At 42.8% G+C, this 23,536-nt stretch overlaps 2 protein-coding genes and 1 long non-coding RNA gene across 8 annotated transcripts in view; 2 read left to right on the top strand and 1 right to left on the bottom strand.

The window, feature by feature from the left end:
- Positions 1-7,653, top strand: part of LOC144901807 (uncharacterized) — an 8,307-nt gene extending 654 nt beyond the window's left edge. Inside the window, exons 2-3 of the long non-coding RNA XR_013629913.1 lie at positions 6,125-6,466; positions 6,959-7,653. This is a non-coding gene — a long non-coding RNA (uncharacterized LOC144901807). The remainder of the gene's footprint in view (positions 1-6,124; positions 6,467-6,958) is intronic.
- On the bottom strand, positions 1,318-18,140 carry LOC131104510 (zinc finger protein PLAGL2-like). 5 transcript variants are annotated; one of them, XM_058051791.2, is made up of 4 exons: positions 16,767-16,829; positions 14,697-14,882; positions 12,172-12,341; positions 1,318-6,799 (listed from the first exon to the last, which is right to left on the bottom strand). In XM_058051791.2, the coding sequence occupies exon 4, from the start codon at positions 6,372-6,374 to the stop codon at positions 5,073-5,075; it is 1,302 nt and encodes a 433-aa protein (XP_057907774.2). In that variant the 5' UTR covers positions 6,375-6,799; positions 12,172-12,341; positions 14,697-14,882; positions 16,767-16,829; the 3' UTR covers positions 1,318-5,072. The 5 variants fall into 5 exon arrangements, with proteins under 5 accessions (XP_057907774.2, XP_078653071.1, XP_057907776.2 ...); XM_078796945.1 differs by lacking the exons at positions 14,697-14,882; positions 16,767-16,829 and adding an exon at positions 17,927-18,140; XM_058051793.2 differs by lacking the exons at positions 14,697-14,882; positions 16,767-16,829 and adding an exon at positions 13,097-13,215.
- asxl1 (ASXL transcriptional regulator 1) lies at positions 12,225-23,536 on the top strand. Of its 2 annotated transcripts, XM_058051777.2 has the most exons (12): positions 12,225-12,612; positions 13,495-13,577; positions 14,349-14,351; positions 14,746-14,863; positions 16,850-17,030; positions 17,933-18,102; positions 18,283-18,367; positions 18,519-18,685; positions 18,858-18,954; positions 19,492-19,597; positions 19,683-20,637; positions 20,750-23,536. In XM_058051777.2, exons 1-12 carry the CDS (start codon positions 12,556-12,558, stop codon positions 23,216-23,218), a joined length of 4,491 nt encoding a protein of 1,496 aa, XP_057907760.2. In that variant the 5' UTR covers positions 12,225-12,555; the 3' UTR covers positions 23,219-23,536. The 2 variants fall into 2 exon arrangements, with proteins under 2 accessions (XP_057907760.2, XP_057907759.2); XM_058051776.2 differs by lacking the exons at positions 12,225-12,612; positions 13,495-13,577; positions 14,349-14,351 and having other exon boundaries at positions 14,704-14,863; positions 17,975-18,102.

The following is a 23,536-nucleotide window of genomic DNA, read 5'->3' as shown; positions in this document are numbered from 1 at the left end:
CAAACTCCTTTTAAGCAGGGCCACAGGCAGAAAAATCTAAGAATACGCCCCTGACATGTTGACATTTTTGTATTTTTACTTTGTAAAAAAAAATTTATACTTCTGTGCTGTAGTTTTCCAATTTAGGCTCAAAGTGTTTGTTTATCCTGAGACAAGAGCTGGAAAAATCAGCTCATTGTTGAGAGGTTTTGTAGGCAAGTGACACACCCAATCCCAAGGATGCGGTCAAGCATGCTGGCCCAAGGAACCAAAGCAAGAAAGGTCAACGGAAGGGTGTGGGGTCAGACTTTTGTGTGCTATGGCATGAAAATCTCCTGCACAGAAAGCTTTCTAGATCTTCCAGATTCTGCACTGCCCCAGTGGATTTCCTGCTTCCCACATAAACCGTCAAATTTATTCCACCCACGGCCCGCCTCCAGGCGAGCTCATTCGGCTCCGATTGGTCACACGAGGACTTGCGGGTACATAGGCCTGCATTTACAGAGTGTAGGCAATCTGCAGCCCATATAAGGAAATCTGGATCGTATCAGTAGAGCAGGGGTCTCAGACTCAATTTACCTGGGGGCCACTGGAGCTAGGGTCTGGGCAAGGCTGGGCCGCATCAGGTTTTCCAAAAAAAAAAAAACGCATTTATTAAAAACAGAAAAATATACAAACTTTTTTAGTGCTTTGGTTCCGATTTTCTACAATAAAAGCTCTGATAAAATATTCCACTGTTCTCAAATATCTTAATTTTTATTTTTCAGCACTAAATATGAAAAATAAACAAATCAAGAATAAATAAATATAATAATAATAATAAAACGGCAAATAATACAAACTTAAGAAACCACATATAGTTGGTGGGTAGACAAATTATTTTTTTCAGATTAAAATTAAAGCATTATTCGAGCCCTGTAGACATGACAAAACACGACTATAGTCACATTTATACTTTTTTTATTTACAACATATTGCGCAACTGCAGGGTCTTGAGACACATGCTAACTCGCAAACTAGAGAGCTAGCAACCTAAACGGTAGCCTTCAAGTTATTTCCTTTAAACTTAAATAGCCAAAAACTTACCACTTCCACACGGATAGGGAGGATAACTATTGACAGTTATTTAACTTTTAACATGAACATTAATCAAACGTAATAATTTTTTCTGGGTACATGATACCATACAGCATCCATATCAAACTTGCGCCGGCCGCACTAACATTAAACTTTCATATCAAGGCGGGGGCCTCAAACTAGGGTCCTACTAGTGTTTGAGACCCCGGCAGTAGAGCCATACAAACCTTCTTTCAGGACTCCTTTCCAAATGCGTAAACTCGATTCATTCAACCACCTTCCAAAGTTCATGTTCCAAATTAAAACACAACTTCAGAGTAAATCTACACATTTATTTTGCTTTACTTTTAGACAATAAGAACATGACAATTTGCCTTGTTTTCCTGGTCATCAATGCTATGAAGCAATAATGAAAACTAAGAAAAAGTGGATGAGCTTGATTCACAGCAGAAATTAACAGCATTACAGAGAGTATTCGGCACATACAATATGAAATGGTCACAGCGCATACCTGCGCTGCTTCTACTTAGTCATGAAAAGGTAAACGTGTTCAGTTGTTGAAATATCTTTGACTGATCTTTGACCCACAGTGTAACAATATATCATAGGTCACGACAGACACAAAATGATAGGTGAAACCCAAAGTCCTTGCATTACACTGTAGGTACCGTGGTTTTTCACATGTGGGTGGAACACGGATGTATTAAAAAAAAAATATATATATATATATGCACAATGTTCATACTACCATGGCAGGTAATAAGCAATTCTTCCTGCAGCAGAAAACATTGCAGGTATTTTAACACAGCTTCCAGTGTGATCATTCATAACCGCAAAACACACAAGCATGATTGACATCCAACTGAATGACTTTAAATGTATGAGTGTTGAAATGTGTTACCGGTCCTGTTAAAAAGAAGAACATTTTCAATGACCACAAACAAGATTACTGCATTTGTCTGAAAGTATTCTGGTCCTTTATCCGACACAAAAATACTGAAAGTGATCCAGTTAAAGATGTGTGAGACGAGGCAGTGAGGTTCATGAGCTGCCACTTGTGTGCATGAAAAGTACCTGACTACTAGCTGCGTTCCAATGTAACAATTACAGGCTAAAGTGGTACTGACATCAGTAGAACCTGTGCTTGATATTCTGCTATGAGGTACTCTCAAATACTAGAGCTACGATAAACAAATGTAATCAGAGACATTTTCACTGCAGTTAGATAAGCAGTCGCCTCTCGCTTCTGAGGTAGTAAATAAGTAGAAATATCATTAAAAAGGCAAGTACACGCAACAATGCTTGATTCAATGGCGCACACCTCTGATCCGAGTGTACATCCCCCGTCCTTCAAAGTTAACTTTAGTCATTTCAGTGGTAAAATGCCTGTTATCGCTTTATATTGATCTTGCAGAAAGTTATGACAAGAGGTAGAGGTAGAATGTTTAAGTCATTATATCAATGTCTGCCACTATATTAAGAGTTAACTCAAAAGCTACCTTCAAAAGTTTACATCTAAAATGGGCAAAAGTGCCACCATAACTAGGGAGGAGAATAACGAAAAAAAACAGAAACCCTTATTTCTGTATGTTTGAGGTACAAAACATTTTTTTCAGAAATGTCATAAGTGCTTTAACCCTGTCAAGAGATTCTACTCTCTTTGAAAGAGACACAACAGTAGCATTTTGACATTGGTGCAACACTGAGGCTAGTGACAATGCAAGTGGAACAGTCGATCAGCATGACGTTAAAATAAGAGAGCATTCTCTCTTTGCATGCGTTCATTCCAGTATAAACAGTCACTTGAACATGTGAGGGAGTAGGGAGTTTCCACTACTGGGACCCTTTCTTCTTGAAACTGGGACTATGTTATCAAAGGAATGGATAGAAATCATCTGGGATATCCCCCCCCCCCCCGTCCCCTCAGAAAAAAGTCAAATTTGGGTATGGCGTATAAGTCCCAATTTCATTAGAAGCTTTTGATAGCCACAACACACCAACGGAAAATTAGCAGACAGGGTCATTGATAATAATCAGAAAAGGCTACAAATATTCTAATTTTTTTTTTTTGCTGTGCTAAACCAAAAACAGCAAGGTCATAGTTTCTCACATCCAGAAAATCTAAATTATACATTTTTAAAGAAAATCTCTCGGGTCACATCACTCGGTTTAAGCGCCCATGATATGCCTTAGTACATATACAAATGGCAAAAGGGGCTGCTTGATGCCCGCTTCTCACACAAAACTGATATAGTCCCAGTATCTATGCAAGGTCAAAGCTTGTCTCCTTATACTTGCACCCCATTCAACAAATCAGAGTTAATTTCTATGAAAAAATAAGGGGCATAATTCTTTACTCTTCAGAAGACAAATATTCTTGTACGTTTAGAACAGATTAAACAAAACTCTTTAGTTATCTAAATGTCTGCAAGTATACATCTCTAGCTAAAATCAAAAAGTGGGCAAACATTTGTTCTTAATGCTTCGAGGTTACGACAGGCGACATTATAGACGTGTATTGACTCAGCAAATTCAGAAACGCTGAGTTTGACCATAGTCACTTTACAACATGGGCATCCATGCCGCCGCACACTGTTGAGGAACCAACCAAACCAAACCTAAGAAAAATAAAAAATTACATGTTTTATGACTGCAATTGATTTGTTAAGAATTCCATTGTGTTTGACTTCATTTTCACATCAATTCCCGAATGTCTCATCTCATAAACGCGTACTACAAGAAGATTGAGGACTAGTTTGGACTTGTTAGACCAATTATTACTTTATCCCATCCATGTATTGTATTCATCTCCTTAATATAGGACAGGGATATGCAAATCTTCAAAAATAAAACATTTAACCAAAGAGGGCATTTTTTTGTACACTATGAAATACAATTATGTTAATTTTAACGTTTCTTTTTTGAAGAATGAACTTGCATTGTGACCGAAAGCAGGAATGCCAGAATGGCAACTGTGCAATATCTACAGTATGAGGTTATTATTCCACCTGGAAGTAAACTATGCATTTGACTACTTTTAAGTGACAAGTCAGACTCCACAAGGTCAGGCTGCCGATTTGCACCGTAAGGAACTACTGTTCATTGTAAGACATTTTGGCATTTGTAGAGGTTGGATACTACAGCCGAAAACATTTCTCAAGGCCTGATCGGTCAAGGGTACAAAAGGCACAACATCATGGATGCTGACATCTTTATAGACAGTTGGGGGGGGGGGCGATGTCTTATAATTATGGTATTTGGCACCATATGTTTCAGCATCTACATCACGCCAAATCTGTGCCATGGAGGGCCGAGACACTGCAGGTTTACCTTCCAACCAGTTACTAAAGCGGGTGATTTTACTGATCAACACGCGTTGGTTAAAATCACCTGTTTTAGTAACTGGCTGGAAAGAAAACCTGCAGCGTCTCAGCCCTCCATGACACAAATTTGACACCCCCTGTGACAAATAGCTGTTTTACAAATGCTAATGCAGCAGTTTATGAGGCTGGCTCGCCTTTTAGCCACGAAAAAGGTAAGTAATGATGAACTTAAGTGCATTTTTAATTAGCTCTACAGCAACAAACAGTAACAAAAAAAGGTAAAAGCATGTCAGTGGCGTGTGTTTGCCACCGTGGTAGTGTGGCCTCTTGGAACTCGGCTCTTCCACATGGATTCTGAGCTGGTCTGCGACATGACTGAGAATACATGGTACCTACCCTAACCTATTCTATTCTTTTTTTTCCTCCAGATGCTGAATCCGGTTAAGACCACATAGCACCTGTGATAACTACTGTGTCAAGTGCATGAACTGTTGGTTCTAGTGAGAAAGATGTGCATTCAAACTTGCTTTTTTTTTTTTTTTTTTTTTTAAATAACGAGGTAATACTGATGAGGTGATTTGTTGTGTTCAACAAATATCTAAGTTACATTGCTGTATAAATCATAAAGATGCCTTTGACCTTTGACAAAAACAGCATGCACGTGTGAAGGCTAATGTCTGTACACAGAACTGCTTATTGCTGAAAGGCCTGGTAGTAGTGAGGTAAGGAGCTAGAAGTGCTAACAGCAGAAGTGCTGTATGCCTGAGGTAGCTGGCTATGGTTGTGGGTGACGGGGCTTTGAGGCACATGAGCCTGTGGGGGCTGAAAGAAGGTAAAAGGACCTGAAGCCTGGGAGGACAACCCAGTGGAAGAGGTTGGAGAGGAGGCGGCGGCGGTGGTGGTGGCAGGAGGATAACCCATCATTAACCCTCCCATCCCCACATGGGAGCTGTAAGGCGGCAGGCTGAAAGGCAAAAAGCCCAACAGTGGCCCAAGTTCCATGTTAGTGGTGCAGGAAAGCTCTGCTGAGGAGATAGCAGGATTCCTCGGTAGCAGGTGGGGGTCACTGCCAACACCCATCCCTTCACCGAGCATCTCCCTCTGGGGGGAGGTAGATGTAGAGGTAGAAGAGTTGACTGAACTGATATGGGGAGGAGGAGCACTCTGCAGATCCAGCAGGAAACTGTCCACGTCGGTGCGGGGATATGAGGTAGATCCTTGTTGGTACCTGGACATGTTGCTGTACGACTGCTGCTGTGGTGCCGCAAGGGGCTGCAAGTGATGGTGGTGGTTGTGAGGAGATGGGGGCGGCATGTGGCGACCGACACCCATGCTTGAGGGCAAAGAGACCTGCATGAGGCCATGTGGGTGACTCATCCCAGGGACAGGATTGGCAATGGGGTAGGAGTTGAACATATCCCTGGTGAAGGTCTCCACGGGTTCCTTGGAGGAGGATGAGCCCCTGTCAGAAGCTAAAGGGCTGGACTCCTTTGCTGGACACGGAGTGGTTGACGCGGATGTTGTCACTGGAGTACTGGGTGTAACCAGTGGTATTAATCCTGTATCATGCGCGTGGCTCTTCTTCAAGTGACGGGTCAAGTGGTCTCTGCGGCCAAATCGCTGCGCACAGCGAGGACACAGGAAATCACGGCGTCCGGTGTGCACCACGGCATGGCGACGTACATCCTTGCGCGTGTAAAAACGACGGTCACATCGCTCACAGGAATATTTTCTCTCTCTCACAGATACAACAGTATTGTTGTTGCCTTCCGGAGGAGGCCTGTCAATATGGCTGCCACCCAGGTGCTCCAGCAGGGATGGTGCACCCTCCGAACAGGGTAGGCCTGAGCCAGCGTTGTGAGCTTCCACCAGGTGCCGCCTATAACCCAGCTGGGTGTTGTACTGCTTCCCACACTCCTGGCAGTGGAATAGCTGCCTATTGGCAATGTGGCTATCCTGCAGCTGACCCTTCAGTTGCTCCTGCTGGTGGAACATGGTCCCACAGAGGTAGTGTTGGTTGTGCTGCTGCAAAAAAAAATTGAGCCAAGTAGGAGGAGACACAAACAACACTCATGAGGATTCTACAGGTAGCTGGCCATCAGCTTCAGCTTTCTGGTTTTGGGCTGGTTAAGTTATCTCTGTGTGCTTGCAATAATACTAAGTGCAGTTTGTTGACTGTTTAATGGTCCCTTGTGGCAATGATGCGGTGTGGTCTGTCCTGCCTTGGTGGGACAGGCCTGTGTCCAGCGTTTGGTTTCGGTGACAGCACCTGCCATAGCAACCCAATAGGGCTGCAATTATGAGGGCTTTTGGAAGTGGCTCCAACTTTTGTTTTTTTTGGGTCTGAGTCTTTTAGAGTTCAGTAGCACGGCACACCAGTCACAGCAGAATTGCAGAGGAAGCTCAACATCCTAAAGGATCTGAAACATTTCACAAGAAAACAAACACAGCATCATAAGCAAATGACAGGCCTGCAATGGGTTGAGAATAAATAAAAACTAAGTCAATTTTGCTAGCCTTGATATATTAACATGTGCATATGTGCTTCTTTTCCTTCTCTCTCTCTCTATACCAAACAGGCTGCTCTACAAGAGGTTTCAATCTGAGCATCTGTCAACACCTGGGCGCGTTGCTTCTATTGCGGAATGAACAGAGTCTCTTTGTCCCTGTGGGAAGGGGCGGGGCGCCAGAAATAGTGCACTAGTTTACTAAATCAAGTAAAAGTCTAAGTGTTTAGTGTGTGCACTATTGTTATCAAGCATAATGCAATTTAAGCTTCTTTCAATGTTGCCCAGTGAACATAATGATATGTGTATAACATGCTGCCAAGGTGAAGTGAAATGTGATTTTTCTTATTTGGTGCAATTTTGATATTGAATTTAATTTGTGCATTATTTGTTATGTTCTAAATGCCTAAATAAATTCCTAAAATGCAAAAAAAAAAAACAAAACACATGAAAAGAAACTAGCACTCTCACTCAAGGAGAGCTTTAGTCGGAAAATGTGCGTTCTGTACATAGATGTGACCCACATCTGACTGCAGAAAACATTATTATTATTTTTCCCATCATATGACTTGCACGTGCAAAGATGAAGCAATGTCCAAATGATCCACAACCAAAACATCACATAAACCCTAGGTTCCCAAAACGGAGTACGCATACGGCAATTGTCATGGGGGTATGTGAATAATCACAAATACAAGTGCACCTGAAGGCCTCACAGCACAGAGGTCCACAACATTATTAAATCCTGTGAGTACATTATATGAACAAGTAAACAAATTTGATGATTATGTTGTGCGTCAAGCTCATTGAATCTTGAAGATACAATTTATATAGGTGTTTCAATCACCGCACTGTGAAAATCTGTCCAAGTATGTCCCTGTCTGGATGAGAGAGTAGGATTCGGTGGTTGTATTTTAATGGATACTGCTTTATCGCGTTGGTTAATGTTTATCACGTGACTGCTTCTAGATATCTTTGTACGTCAACATTGGAAGTCTTCAACAAATTCACTTTTTCGTCTCTATTGGTGCATCCACGCCACTGGACAATGTTTACTCGAGAGTTTATATTGGTGTTTAGCAGCGTTATTGTTCCAATTTTAACTCATTCACCCAGAAAGGTGACAAAACGAGACGACAGCGCCATCTTGTGGGGCCTCACGCCACGGCGAAAGTATTGCCATAGTTTCCTCCCAAAGAGCTCTCATAGTGTTTAAAACGACATGAAAAACATATTGTGAAGTCTTGATGGTTTGGTTTTTAATTTAAAAAAAAACATTATTAAAGATGGCAGGTGCTTAACTGAAGTGACGAACTTCAAAGTTATAACGACCGTGAGGAAGGACGTGACCACAACTTATGGGACCGGGGGCTAGCCGTGTCTGCTAACCGAACTTGCGTTGCTGAAATTCGGCGGCGGATATGAGTTTTCTTTTGGTCCCCCGGTCATCTCAAATCCGTCAAATCGGTTTTTACAAAATAACATCGTTATCGGGACCGAGGATAACGGGCAAAAGTTGTCCGAGTTACAAGGCTGAATTCAAAACAATAGATGTACGCTTCACTAAGTTGTGTCGGAGTTTGTGTGGCTGGAGCTAACTCTTCTCGATTACTTCTACAAACAGGCTAAAAAAAAGTCCCGCTAGCGTCGCCACGTAGAAGCTGTAGCCTCCTTACCGACTGCCGCACCGCCACGGTCTTCCTCCACGCTCCATTTGGTCTCCACGTGGACATTTTGTCCAGATGAAGCTTTTAAACGATGTTTATTAGAGTCTGGGCCTGGGCTGCTGGCGCCGCGCTGGAAGCCGTGCATTCTGGGAGCATGACGTCACAGCACCGCCACAGTCCCAGTCCCCCGAACCACCAGTAGGAATCATTACTGCTAACTTTACATTACTATTACTGCCACCAACTCTCGCCTCATTGCTGAGCATACACAGTTTATTATTATGATTCGTATACATCATCAATTAGTACTCAGCCCCTCGGTGTGCTTATATTTTATATTTACTGGATGAAACCACCGTGATGCATACGGTCGGTGGATGGATTGTGGTTCTTTTAGAGTTGAGACACTACAGACAGATTCTGGCCAAGAAATTAGTCTAGTAGTCGTTTTTGTATACTGTATGTATACAGTGGTGACTCAGTTTCTGTAAAGAATGGATGGATTGTGGTTCTTTTCGAGTTGGGACACTACAGACAGATTCTGGCCAAGAAATTAGTTTAGTAGTCGTTTTTGTATACAGCTTGTATACAGTGGTGATGACTCAGTTTCTGTAAAGAATGCATGGATTGTGGTTCTTTTAGAGTTGGGACACTACAGACAGATTCTGGCCAAGAAATTAGTTTAGTAGTTGTTTTTGTATACAGTATGTATACAGTGGTGATGACTCAGTTTCTGTAAAGAATGGATGGATTGTGGTCCTTTTAGAGTTGGGACACTACAGACAGATTCTGGCCAAGAAATTAGTTTAGTAGTCGTTTTTGTATACAGTATGTATACAGTGGTGATGACTCAGTTTCTGTTTCATGGCCAAGGAATATTTTGTGTTGTGTTTCATTGAATGCACACTGAAACATGCACTTCTTTATTTAACCAAAGAAACTTGATATATCACACACATCCACACTGCTAACTCGTGGTCATTAGGAGGAATTTGAGACCACACTGATGTACATTAATACGCCACTGAAACATGTATTTAGTGCAGTAGGAAAGTAGGTGAAAAAGTTTCCCAATAATTTAAAACACTTCTAGAAAATGAATAAGCGGAACTGTCACTTCTTTCTTTTGGGTTAACTAAACAAAAAACTCCAAAACTAGAGGCGGGCGATTATTGACAGTTACATTAAGTTTATGGAACATGAAATCAACAGATGAATTGGTATGGCATCTGCAGTGATGCGGACTCTATATCGGTCTGTTGTGGTGAAGAGAGAGCTAAGCCAAAGGTGGTTTGGGCCTCTGGTTAGCATGCCTCCCGGACACGGCCTCCCTGGGGAGGTGTCCAGGGCACGTCCAACCGGTAGAAGGCCTCTGGGAAAAACCTAGAACATGGTGGAAAGACTATGTCTCCCAACTGGCCTGGGAATGCATCTGGATTCGGGAGGAGCTGCCCTACCATGCCTGCTACCTTTCCTAAACAAGCACTGCACTGATGTTGCCCCGATCCCGCAGATAAATCAATTTTCAGAGACAATCCTGACACTTGCTAGACTATCCTCAAAGCTCGCCATGATGTGATAAATGGTTGGTTGAGGTGCAATCTTACGAGCAGCAGTATCCTTGCAGATGAAGCCCTTTTCTGCATGTGTTTTCTTCCAGGTAACCATGGTTAACAGAAGAATAACAAAGATACCAAGCACCACCCTCCTTTGAAAGCTTCCAGTCTGTTATTCTGACTTACTTTACTTTCCACAGTAAGATGTGACCCTCTACTCTTCAAGCCAATAGATTTTCTGCATGAGATTTTTTTATTCAAATAAATAAATGAATCACATGACAAATTTTCTTCTCTTCCTGTATTCAAAATGTAGTCTTTACCAGTTCATACATGGGAATACATGGGAAAGTGATAAAGTAATGTAATAATATAGTAATATAATTGTCAAGGTTTTTCCTCAATCATAATAAATAATTACATGTAATAATTAGTATAATAATAAATAACTATATGATGCAATGTCAGCTGACATTGCATGTGAATACTGAAAAGCTGAAGTGAAGCCGAAACACTTTGAAGAGGAGCGAAAATCAAAATTTAATATGAATATAGGAGCCGTTTGGAAGCTGAAACTGGGCTGAAATGCTGTGGAAATAAGCTAAAACGTAGAAGGAAAATAATGGGAAATTGGTAGTTTGAGCTCAAATCAATATTTGAACCAACCATCTCTGGGTCTGGATGCTTTCAGGATTCACACAATAATCAATATAAATAACTGAACTTGGTTGTAATCATAGGTGAGTACTGACAATGTGTTATACTATACCAGGGGTCGGCAACCTTTACTATGAAAAGAGCCATTTTACCCAATGCCCACTGAAGAAAAATAGCCTGGAGCCGCAAAACATATAGTATGTTTAAAACAACATTGGAGGGAATTTGGGGGTATCAAAGTAGTTCAGATAAGAAAAGACGAGTTGGAGTACTCTTGCTAGTTTTGGAGATAAACTTACATAAATGTATGTGTAAACTACTGTAAACGTAAAAACAAGTTCCCATGCCGCTGTTTTTAAATTATCTCGAATTTATTTTTTAGATTTGTAGGTAAGTATTACTTGTTTTTCTTCATGTACTGAACTGGATAGCAGTCAGAACTCACTCAGGATGCATTCATGGTCTCAGACAAAGTTGGATTTTTTAAAACTCATTACAAAAGACGTGCATTTTCCCCACTTGGGTGTTAAAAATATTCAAGCATCGCAAAGGGAGCCACAATAAAGAGGCTGAAGAGCCACATGCGGCTCTGGAGCCGCAGGTTGCTGACCCCTGTACTATACCTTTCAGTGTTCACACTGTTCATTTTTATTTGTTGCCCGAGACCCTTGTGAGGATAAACGGTAAAGAATGAATTAATGAAAAATGAACTTCATGTTTAATACTTTATCCACTCCATTGTGGTCTTTTATAACCATCATAGACATTTGCTGTTTGTTTCTGTTTTTCTGTTATTTTCCTTGCAATTGTTGTTGCTGTTGTTCATGTCTCTCTTTGTACTGTCCCCTCACTTTTTCAAATTTGCATAACAACAAAACATCAAATACAGCCAAAAAATACTCCATATAACACAGAAGCTGTAGCTTGCATTTTTCCAGGTAGAGCAAATCTGTTTAGCATGTAAGCTGTAAGGGCATTTAGATCAATAATATCTGCCACAATGACTGGATAGGACGGAAAAAAAAGCTCTTCCACTCCCATTTGATGATTTTCCCTTCTTGCTTTTCTTTCCTTCATCACTGCATAGGCTATCTGTTGCCGCACAATATCTATGCTTTTATTTCTGTATTAGAATGCGCTGACACTTAAACAAGGAAAGTGAGCACACTTTTTTAATGACAAAACAGACACATGAATTATTAAGTGTCAACATGTTTAACACAAGATGTGAAGGAATTATCCGTCATAGATATAGAAAAGGGGTATAAACTCTGATTCTACCTACTCCTTTTCAGGCATGTTGATTTGTGTACCTCCAAATAAACCATACATGCACATAATATAATTGGATTTTGATGCAAGGTTTGATATCCTATTAAGACTACTGTGCAGGCAGTATAAATACCTTTGCGACGCATTTCTGAGATGCCAAGGCATTTGTTTTATTACAGTCCTGTGGTGGCGCCGACCTTTGACCTGGTAGTGGCGTTCGGGGAGGCTTGTTCTGCTGCAGCACTCCTGCCTGCCACACTCTACCTCTGCCTTCATGCTGCACCCACACAATGTGTGTTGCGCCTGTGTAGGAAAACGGAGCGACTTTTCACAATAGTGACATACAACAAGACACGGTCGGCGTCGTCAAAGGCAACAGAGATTTTTTTTTAAAAAAAGCACTTGTTTTTATAGTGCTACGTAGCCAACAGAGAGCACAGCTAGCCGCGTTAGCAGGCAGCTAAACCGCCACGGTATTTAGGGCGCTTTGTAGGCACGGCAGGCCAGTGCGGAGGAAATGAAGGACAAACAAAAGAGAAAGAAGGAGCGGACCTGGGCTGAAGCGGCTCGAATGGTAAATCCGTCATTTTGTACCCTTTTTTTGAGCAGTGAAATGATTCATTTGAAACGACGGCAACGCATTTGTTTTTGTCCATTTCCGTCTACACAAGCTGGACATTAGTACGATAGCAGCTAGCCATTGGCGCAGCATCGCTAACGTCTAAAGCAGACTCTTTTCGCTTAAACACCAAAGAGTGGATACTGTTTTACATCTGTGCTATGCATTAAAGTACAGCCAAGAGGATGATATTCAACACTGCATGCTAATTGTAGCTAGCACGCTAGCATTTATGTTTTGAGCCCTTTGTTTTCTAGGCTGCATGCTAGCTTTTGAGCAATGGACGTAGCATCGTATTCGCCCCAGTTGTTTTGAAGATGCAACATGGTCTTGAGAGCATCAAAGACTCGTGGAATGAAAACAATGTTTTAGCACCATAAAGAACCCTCAATACCCTCACCCGTAGCAGCTACATTGGCAACATAAAGACCCCCCCAACCTATTATTGTAGAACGTCGTATTCAAAGCCAACGGTTAACGGACTGTGCTGTGTTGAGCATCCTCATATTGGGAATTCTTATACGCCTTAAAATAACTTATCTGGAATCTACGTCGAATAATCACACCGGGAATAAGCTCTCATTTTTAGTGTAACATTGGGTAACGGTCCACTGATTGCATAGAATTTGAGTCAGGTGTGGCCAGTACACTGGTGTGACACAATAACACTAGACATTGCTATTCCTTCAGAAATGTGAAACAATGAAGTGAATTGAGGACTGTACCACTGGTTAATTCAGGAGAACATCGGATATCAGGCATCTGATTGTGTGCCAAATGTCATAAGTCAGTTTGCAAATTCTTTTAAGCAAGTGTTCTTTTTTTTTTTTTTTACAGGTACTGGAGAACTTCTCTGACGCACCTATGACTCCTAAACAAATACTTCATGTCATCCAGACCAAGGGGCTGAAGGAAATGAGGTCAGAGGCAGACGCGCGTACCCTGGTTGTTTCCTAGTAGATCTGCATGTTTCTGCGGGAAAAAAATATATTTTTTGTTGCTTGAAATTAAGATTTATTTCATCATTAGACTCTTCATTGTTTTGTTCTGATTTCAAGACACAATTCCTCTCAAAATCCTCTCATAATATTAGTACACAATTGCCCATCCATTTGATTATATTTTTAATAACATATGTATTTTTAATAACAAATGGATAACTCGCTGTAAGTCAAGGTCACATGCTGATATTTCAAGGGGAGCTGCACTTTTTTGGAATTTTGCCCATCAATCACAATCCTTGTTCCCCTTTCCGTGTATTCTAACAGGAGAAAATGATTTGGTACAAGCTAGCTAATATTTCCCCTATGAGATGCACCTATTTTGACGCTTAAGCCCTAATGAAAAAAAACATTAATAAACGGCAATTGTGTTCCATTTACATAGCGATATACATAGCAGCTAACATGAAGTACTATATTCGCTGCAGACTAATACAACGCCGCGTTATCGGCATTGAGTGATGTCTCAGCATCACACAGTGCCTCAAACTACACCTTATTATTATTAGGAATGTGTTATTTTGCTAGGTTATGAATGAAATGGATGGAAAAACTGTTTGCTTAGCTTGAAACAAACTACTGTATTTTCTTAGTAGTCTACAGATGTTCACAAATGTATAAATGTGGCCTTAACTCATATTTTCTGTTTCCATTTTTATGGACTGGTTCACCTGGTGATGCACTGAGCAGAAGGTATGTTTGCATATGATGTTTCCTTTAGGGCCTAGTTTTATCTTAGCCAAAATAACCGACAACAACTGCCATGGTCAGATTTGGAGTTGATTTATGTGTTCACATGTTGTCCTCCAGGCATGTTTAAAATCCACGCTAGTGTGAAATGGGCTCACATAAGAAGCTAAGTGTGTTAAATGTTTTTAAACAGCACAAAATTGACATCTTTTAAAAGGGGCAAAACAATCCATAAATAAGTTTTTGGCATGGAATGACTGCTAATACGCACAAAAATACAGTTTTAATCAATATAATAAATTATTTTTGTGGCTCAGTTGGGTAGATGTGAATGTATTGTTTGTTCACCTTAATATTCAGTGCCGAGTGACAAGCTTTTCGTTGTGTATGCACACAGTGGAACAGCACCTTTGGCCTGTCTGGTCACAATGCTTCACTCCCAGGTGAGAGGAGATCGGGTCAAGAACAGCATCTTCTTTAAGTTGCCTGGACGGATGAGCCTTTTCACACTGAAGGTATGTAGACATGAGCCTCCTGTTTTGTAGATATTAGGCAACATAACTGGTACGGTTAAGCATCAATATGCATTAACTGAAAATGTTTTTAATTATGAGGAATCTTTTCTACAATTCATTCAAATTTTTCTTATGTAGTCTGAAATGGAGGATGTCGGTCCTGATTACGTGTCACTAGTTTGGTGGTTATAGTAGTATTTTTTTTGCCATGACTTTTTTTGAAAGCACACCACTTTCCACTGTTCCTTTTCTATTTACTTTGCCGACCAGTAAGTGTTTACTGTCGGGATTTCTGTATTTTGATGTAGTTTTTTTCCTATATGGGAAAATTGGGTTGTGTGGATACGTTCGAGATAGACAAGCACCTTGTTGGCTTTTATGTCGCTGCCACTTTCCAAAAGAATTCTGCATACTGGCTTGTTTGTGTTGATGGGCCCTCCTTGGTTATTATTAATTGTCCCACTGAGGGGCTGTAGAATTTGGCTTTGCAAGCATCTCTTTACCTCCTAATTTATATGTTACCTTGCATTGCTCCTCACAAGGCTCCACTCTTTTGCTGTGTGTATGCTCACGGCCCATCTTCCTCACAGAGACAAAGGTCTCACTCGGTCTGTCACGAGAACAAATTTTGAAATTGTTCTAAAAATTATTGCAGATAAACGATATTGTAAGACCACTTTTTTATTGTCATGGTCCTACATGACATAATACAAGTACTATACTTAATTTTAAGTAAAATAAACAAACAATTAAAATAAAATGCATTGTCTACTCATCTTGTTTTTTTTTTAGCAAAAATTACACTTAACAATCATAAATCATTTTTTACGCTGTTTACATTTAATGATGTGTAATTGGTCCTTGTTTGGTCAAAGTCCAGGTTTTGGATGCAGCAAATATGATATGCTATTGGTTGTCGCTGTGGTCATTAAGCGATGGGCAGTAACAGTATTGCTGGATTGGTGTGGAGTGGGCTAAGAAAAGGAGCTTTCAATGACCCACGTCTGCCTGCTTTTGTAGCAGGGGTTGTGCGCACCGCCTACGAAACCATTCCCTGGTGAGGAAAGAGGCAGCGGTGTTGTCTTTTATCCACGAGACAAGCTGAAGCCCAACTACAGTAGAGAGCCATCATATTGCGGGGGTTTTCAAAGTCTTATAAGGAACCAAACAGCTACCATGCACCACACACTCCGCTTCAACTGAGCCTCTGGGCTTCTGCTCGGGTCTCCTCCCTCATGCCTGCATGCAGGAGGGAGATAGAACGGCAATAGTCTACATCGATATCAACGATATGGTTGGTTTTGATATCGATATTGTTGGATCAAACAGTTTTCACGTTTTTACGAGCCTGTGCAAATTGTGGCCTCAATTTCCTGTTCTTTATCGACAGGAGTGGCACCCGATGTGGTCTTCTGCTGACGTGTTATGCGTTACCTTGGTTGTGACAGGTGGTAATTTGTGTGATTTTTTTTTTTTAAATTTATTTTTTTGATCCCGTCTGGCCATTCTCCTCTGACCTCTGCCATCAACAAGGCATTTTCACCCAGAGGACTGCTGTTTACTGGATATTTTCTCTGTTCTGGAGCATTCTCTATAAACCTCTACATGGTTGTGTGTGGAAAATCCCAGTAAATCAACAGACCAGCCCGTGTCAACTAACAGCCATGCCACGTTCAGTCACTCGAAACGCCGTTTTAACTTTTTCATGTGCAGATTGTCTTGATCATGTCTACATCCCTAAATGCTTTAAGCCGTTTTATTGGCTGATATCATTTGTGTTAACCAGCAGTTCAACTGTGTCCCCAATTAAATGGACAATGATTGTACAGATGTTAAGATTTGAGTTGATGTTATGTTTAAATTTGATGATATGAAGCATGTTACTGAGTTGAGGTAACAGTACCTGTACTTGGATGCCTGTCAGTGATGTATTAAGTGCAAGAACAGGGGCATTTACTTTCCTTTTACTCTCTGTTTGATTTGTAGAAGAATGCCCTGCAGTGGACAAAGACTTCAGAGTCAGAAAATCCAACTGAGCTGGTGAGCAGCACCGCTACCCCGACCTCCAGCAGCTCAACCCTCACAGAGGCTGGCTCCACTGAAGCAACTGAGCAGGAGAGCGGCAACTCCACTGAGACACCTGCTACTGCCAGTGTCTCCAATTTTGGTAACATTACACAGTACAGACTATTGACTTGGGTCTATTAAATGGGAGTTTCTACAAAGAGAAGCCAAGTGTGATTTTGTAGATCAGGTGTCTCAAACACACGACACTAGTTTGAGGCCCCCGCCTTGATATGAAAGTTTAATGTTAGTGCGGCCCGTACAAGTTTGATATGGAGGCTGTATGGTATCATGTACCCAGAAAAAAATATTACGTTTGATTAATGTTCATGTTAAAGGTTAAATAACTTAATACTTATCCTCCCTATCCGTGTGGAAGTGGTAAGTTTTTGGCTATTTAAGTTTAAAGGAAATAACTTGAAGGCTACCATTTTAGGTTGCTAGCTCTCTAGTTTGCGAGTTAGCATGTGTCTCAGGACCCTGCAGTCGCGCAATATGTTGTAAATAAAAAAAGAGTATAAATGTGACTATAGTCGTGTTTTGTCATGTCTACAGGGCTCTAATAATGCTTTGTTAATTTTAATCTGAAAAAAATAATTTGTCTACCCACCAACTATATGTGGTTAAGTTTTTATTATTATTATATTTATTTATTTATTACTGTGATTGATTTTTTTTCTTTATTCTTGATTTGTTTATTTTTCATCTTGTTTTGTGTAGAAAAATAAAAAGTAAGATATTTGAGAACAGTGGAATGTTTTATCAGAGCTTTTCTTGTAGAAAATTGGAACCAAAGCGAGGTTTTTTAAATTTTTTTTGGTTTTTAATAAATGTGTTTTGTTTTTTTGGAAAACCTGATGCGGCCCAGTCTCACCAAGACCCTAGCTCCAGTGGCTCCCAAGTAAATTGAGTTTGAGACCCCTGATGTAGATGTTAAATTGCAAATGTTCACATGCAACACCGTCTGATTGTGACACCATAAATCTGTCTTTTCCTGACCTGCAGCTTTGGCAGATGAAACTTCATCCAGTGTTTCCGGCTCCACAGAGTTGCAGTCTTCTTCCAGCCAGCCTCAGACCCGACTCAGCAGAGCAGCAGGATTGCAGGGACGCACCGACGCTCAGCAGGTCCAGCACGTTCAACACGCCCAGACAAGACTGAGCCGCTCCCGACAGGTCAGTACCATCCTCAAAGACAGAGACATATTTTATATAGTCATTAAAAAAAAAAAAGAGACAAGTTAAAATATTAGTACCAGTTGTGTGTATTTAGAACTGTAGTTGAACGGTGTAGTGTTTCAGCTTTTTGAATGAAGTGCCTTGTGTCCAACTCACCATGTCTGCTTGTTGCCACAGTCGGGGAGACAGCGTAAGAAGGCAGTGATGATGCCACGTGTTGTCCTTACTCCTCTGAAAGTAAATGGAGAGCATGTCCCGTCAGGTAAGCCACCCATCCAGTAATACTTGCACTTCCTGTAGTGAATTATAGAAATATTGATCTGTCGCTATATTAGTAGAGTGGACCACAACAATATCTTCATAATAATTATTTATACTTTTTTTCTGTGGGAACTGTGATTTGGGCTTTTTAGGACCGATGAAGAGGAATCGGGGAGGGGTAGATGTGGACTTTGAAACACCAGGCTCCATTCTTGTCAACACAAACATCAGGGCTCTCATTAACGTGAGAACCTTCTCAGCATTCCCAGCACAGTCCCAGCAGCAGCTATTACAGCTTCTCCCCGAGGTGGACCGCCAGGTAACATACTTTCTGTACCAAGACTTGCCCACCCAATACACAAGTAAAGGGCAATCAAACTAAAATCAGCGCAATCATTCTTATGTTTAGATTTGCCTGTGTTCTGTATAGCAGTATTATTATTTCTTCAAATAATTGTTGATTATATTTGCATTTCTGTCTTTCTATGAAGATTGGACCAGATGGAATGGCCAGACTGAGCAGTTCAGCTCTCAACAATGAGTTCTTTACACATGCTTCCCAGAGCTGGAAAGAGAGGTTAGCTGAGGGTAAGTGTTGCACAGAAAAGGGAAATGATTATGGGTTTATGTTTCACGTAAGGATTGTGGATGATGGACAAAATTCCTCTCTAAGTAAGATTGCCATGAATATATTTAAGCAATTTAACTCCCCATATCTTTGGATACATAGTCATCATGACTTATATTACTGTTGGTAGCTTCAAGTTGGTGAAACACACTATAAAATGAAGATAAGACTGTTGGGAGTAAATTAATATAATTGAATAGAATACTACAATTTAAGTTTGGAATGTAGGTCAGGGCTTCTGGTAGTGGTTAGGCCAGCTGAAAAGGCTTTGCTGGCCCTGACTGCACACCACTGGTTCCTTCATCAAGGAAAACCGACTGGTTTTGTCCGATCACTTAAACATTTTGCTTAGAGTTTGATCATATCAGTATCTGAGCACTGGGAGAGCTTGTACTGTTAACAGCCATAACCATGGTGAAATTCAGGGTACACAAGCTTCTGCTGTAAAAGTACGTAAGGTGACTTGTTGTTTAAACATTCCCATTTGATGTGTTTAGGGGAGTTCACCCATGAGATGCAGGTGCGATTCCGGCAAGAAATGGAGAAAGAAAAGAAAGTTGAAGCGTGGAAGGAAAAGTTTTTTGAGGAGTACCATGGACAAAAGTAAGTTTTAACCTATGTCTTCTCAACATTCATTAGTGTTGTTGAAAGAAGCTTTTATCTTAAAACATTGTATGATTCCCTGCAGGTCTGGCCTGACAAGAGAGGAATCCCTTAAGCTCACAATGGGTGATGCAAGTGAAGTTGCAACAAGTGTCCTGGACAGTGACGTTTCTGTGGTCTCAACTAGCGCCCCCAAGAGGCGCAGTGTGGGTCGGCGGAGGAGAGATGGTAGGATGAGGAGGCGCACCCGAGCTGATCTACGCCGCAGGGCCCGACGCACCCTGTGCAAGACCACCTCTCCGGTGTTGCAGTCTGCAGAAGCTGCCGAGGACATTGATTCTCTGGACACCTCAACAGTCTCCATTGGCTCTCCCATGTCGGAAAGTACAGTTATTCAAGGGGAAGTGGTGCTCCAGGCTGAATGTGATGAGGAGCTCCCATCAGAAGACATCTCCATCGAGCCAAAGTCCCCCACACCTGAGCCAATCCTTTTGCCGGCTCCTACTCCGACTCCCATTCCAAGTCCAGAATCTACCAGTGATGACAAAGACGCAAACATCACGGGCTGTCTGCTTTCAGAAGAAGCTGCACCAGCATTAGCATCCACCTCCTCCCCTTCATCATCATCATCATCATCTTCTTCTTCTGACTTGTCTCCTTCGTCCTCACCTTCCTCAGCTTCTGATAAAGGAGCTTTTACCACCGGCTTGGACTCTTCTTCGTCCTCGTCAGTTTCATCCGGTGCCGCAGTCGCGACGGATCATCTGGATGACACGGCGTCTGTGGTCACCTCCGTCACGGGTGGAACAGCCACCAGCAGCCGTGAGAGCAGCCCTTCGGACAGCCCCGCAGCCACCCCCGTACCCAGCACCCACCACAAGGAACAGAAGAGAAGACCAGATGAGGCACGGGCCTTCTCCAGCTTCCCCGAAAAGAGGCCGCGGCTGAATGATCAGCAGTCCTTTCGTACCACAATTGACAGGGTCCATCCAGAGAAACCGCAGCCGACAACAGAGGAGCCCAAGGTGCCGCCAATCCGGGTAAGAGCCTGCTCCAGCGTCACTGTTAAATTAGCTCTAGATGTACATGTGCAAAAATGCATAAGTTTTCAAATTTCTACTCGGTGATTTATTTATTACTTCTGTACCGCAGATTCAACTGTCCAGAATCAAACCTCCCTGGATCAAAGGGCACCCCACCTACCAGATATGCCCCCGCATCGTGCCCCCTGGAGAGGCCTCGCGGCGGTCGGGGACGGGGGGCGCGCGGACGCTTGCAGACATCAAAGCCCGTGCACAGCAAGCCCGAGCCCAGCGCGAGGCCGCTGCTGCTGTTGCAGCCTCTTCCGAAGGGCCAGGGTCGAACAGGGTCCGGCTGCGGCCTTCGGCTGGGATACAGGATAGCAACAGTGGACAAAGAGCGCAAGAGCACCCAGGGCCGATCGAGCCCGGAGGAGGGAGTGGGAGAAAGGGAGGTGGTGGTGGCACACAGGAGCCAGGATCGTCTTCAGATGCTCATTCGTCTGGAACACAACTACAGCGTCCCGATATAGAGAGCAAAACGCTGCCTTCCCCATCTGCTACCTCAACGTCCGTGTCCTCAGAGCACCCAGAGACTCCAAGCCCTCCTCAAAAATGGGTGGGAAGGCTTCCTGGGCCTGAGGAAGATTTGGCACCAACATCAGCCAATGCCTACGATCCTTCTGACAGGCTTGGCCAAGCAACAAACCTTCCTTCTCAAGAGATTGACACAGTGTCAGGGTCTGTAGTCTCTCCACTAGACAGGCAAAACAAGGTGATGGAGTCTACTTCTCCACCCTCAGAGAGGTTAGACCAGGGAAAGGAAAAACGCTCGCTGGTCCCAACCTCCATACCTGATACTCTTCCCAGGTTTGGGACTCAACGGATGGTTGTTCAGAAGCTGGTCAGATCTACAGCAGCCCAAGAGCTTGAACATGAGAACGAGAAAGCCCCATGTGGTGTCGTTAAAGATTCCCAGGAGACAGACTCGGTCTTGGTTTCAACAGCACAACAAGCAGACGTACCTTCACCTTGTGTGGACTCCGCTGTCCGAGATGATGAGGCTGGGACTCACAGTGATTCCACGGAAACCGCTTCCGATTGCGAGAACGAAAGCCAAGTGGATGATCCACAGCATCAGCCAAACAGCGATTGGTGCTCTCCGATAAGGAGCCACCGAAAAATGCAGCAGATCATTCGTAGTCCTCTGAACCACCAGCCAGTCATCCAGGGTCAGTCTGTTATCCAGCCTTGCTTTCCCAACGGTTTGCCACATCCTCTGCAGAGCCAGCCCCTTTCCCAAGATCACCAGTCTCTTCACACACAGACTCCCAGGGTGAACGACGTTGTTGTCAAAGTTGAGCCTGTAGATGATTGCAGAAGCATCAGACAGAGCTCTGCTGAAGAAGAGTACAATGGCCGTACTAAACCTTGTATCACCCCTCCAAGTGTTTGTGGAGCCTCAAAGAAGCTCTCAACTTCAGCTAGACCAGTATCCAGTGTGGAGGCCAACAACCCGTTGGTGACACAGCTTTTACAGGGCAGCCTCACCCTGGACAAAGTTCTACCCCCACACTCTGCAGACAGGCTAGAGATCAGCCGATTGCCAGGTCCGCAGCGAAGACCCTGTAACAGACCTGAGGTCTCGCTCCAGGTGCCTAGCGCAGAAGGAATTCAAGTCAAGGCTCAGAAAGGCTACCCTGTGTCCTGTTTGATGGAGACCCCGACCACCTCACAGTATCAGTCTCAGCAGGCTTCTGGAGCCGTCCCCGTCATCACGTCCTCTAATTCCACCTCGAACATGTCTAGCCTCAACTCTCATACGTCACTGGCAGACTCGGCAACCTTGAAAGAGTCCCCTCTTTATCAGCCCTCACAGGGGGCCATTCCAGACCGGATCCATCCTGCTCACAGGACCGTACTGAATGGCCCGTCTCCTCCTCATGCAGACCCTTGTCCCGCTGAAGTGGTGCCGAGCGTTAAGATCAACTGGCGATCTCCTCAGCCTCAGATTTCCAACCATCAAGACCCTTCTGCCCCCAACGTCAAGACTGAAGTTGGTGCAAAGCCGTCTTGTCAGGCACTTGCTAAAGCCTCCCCGGCTGCACCCACAGTCGTCACCAAGAAAGAACCTGGGAATTCCATGGATGGGTACCCTAGCGGCGGGGCCATGGAGGGACTCCTCAATATGGAGATGAATTTGGCCCGGATGGCCAAAAATGAGCTCAGCAAAGCTCCATACTCTAGTTATCACTCTGCCCCCTCCTCTCTCTCGTCCCTTCCCTTCCAGATCTATGGAAAAATCTCGAAGCAGGGCGGGAGCGGCGGTGGCGTTAGCTACACAGCCAACGTGTCTGTGATGGACAATAGCAGTTTTACCAGGAATATGACAGACGGTGTACTCCAGCTGCGGCCTCGTCTGGCCTCCAGCCAGGCCACGCTCAGCATCCAGACCTTTAGTGATGGTACAAATGAAGAGGTTTCGCTCAAATGCTCTTGTCGCCTCAAAGCCATGATCATGTGCCAAGGCTGCGGTGCCTTCTGCCATGATGATTGCATTGGGCCTTCGAAACTCTGCGTGTCTTGTTTGGTGGTGAGATAATATGCTGAGGATCAAACGTTCTGACAGTATTTAGTGCACACGAGGTCTGGCAGGAAAGATTTGTATTATATATATATATGGGTTGTTTGTTTTTGTTGCACATTTTGAGATTTTTTTTTTTTAGCTGTAATTATATATTGAGTATTATTACTATTTTGAGGCATGGTTATTTGCTAACAACATTTTGGTTTTGACGCCTCACAAACATTTACCTCATCTTGTTCCACCTGTCATTATTTGGTGGCCATCATTGTTTCTGTTTCATGTTCTCTCTGTGCAAAGAAATATTTTTTTAACCATTAAACAAGTAAAGAACAT

The sequence above is a fragment of the Doryrhamphus excisus genome, linkage group LG15 (assembly GCF_037039965.1).
Source record: "Doryrhamphus excisus strain RoL-2023G ecotype Guam linkage group LG15, RoL_Dexc_Guam_v1.1, whole genome shotgun sequence".
In the NCBI taxonomy this organism is placed as follows: Eukaryota; Metazoa; Chordata; class Actinopteri; order Syngnathiformes; family Syngnathidae; genus Doryrhamphus; species Doryrhamphus excisus.
The sequence above is the reverse complement of the archived record's forward strand: the minus strand, read 5'-3'. Positions and strand labels throughout refer to the sequence as shown.

What these genes read in the sequence shown, in the direction of transcription:
- LOC131104510 (XM_078796945.1), bottom strand. Translation starts at nt 6,374, where the DNA reads ATGTTCCACCAGCAGGAGCAACTGAAGGGTCAGCTGCAGGATAGCCAC.
- asxl1 (XM_058051777.2), top strand. Translation starts at nt 12,556, where the DNA reads ATGAAGGACAAACAAAAGAGAAAGAAGGAGCGGACCTGGGCTGAAGCG. An exon ending in GGGCTGAAGCGGCTCGAATG is followed by an intron (nt 12,613 to 13,494) that starts GTAAATCCGTCA and finishes TTTTTTTTACAG; the next exon opens with GTACTGGAGAACTTCTCTGA. An exon ending in GACTGAGCCGCTCCCGACAG is followed by an intron (nt 18,103 to 18,282) that starts GTCAGTACCATC and finishes TTGTTGCCACAG; the next exon opens with TCGGGGAGACAGCGTAAGAA.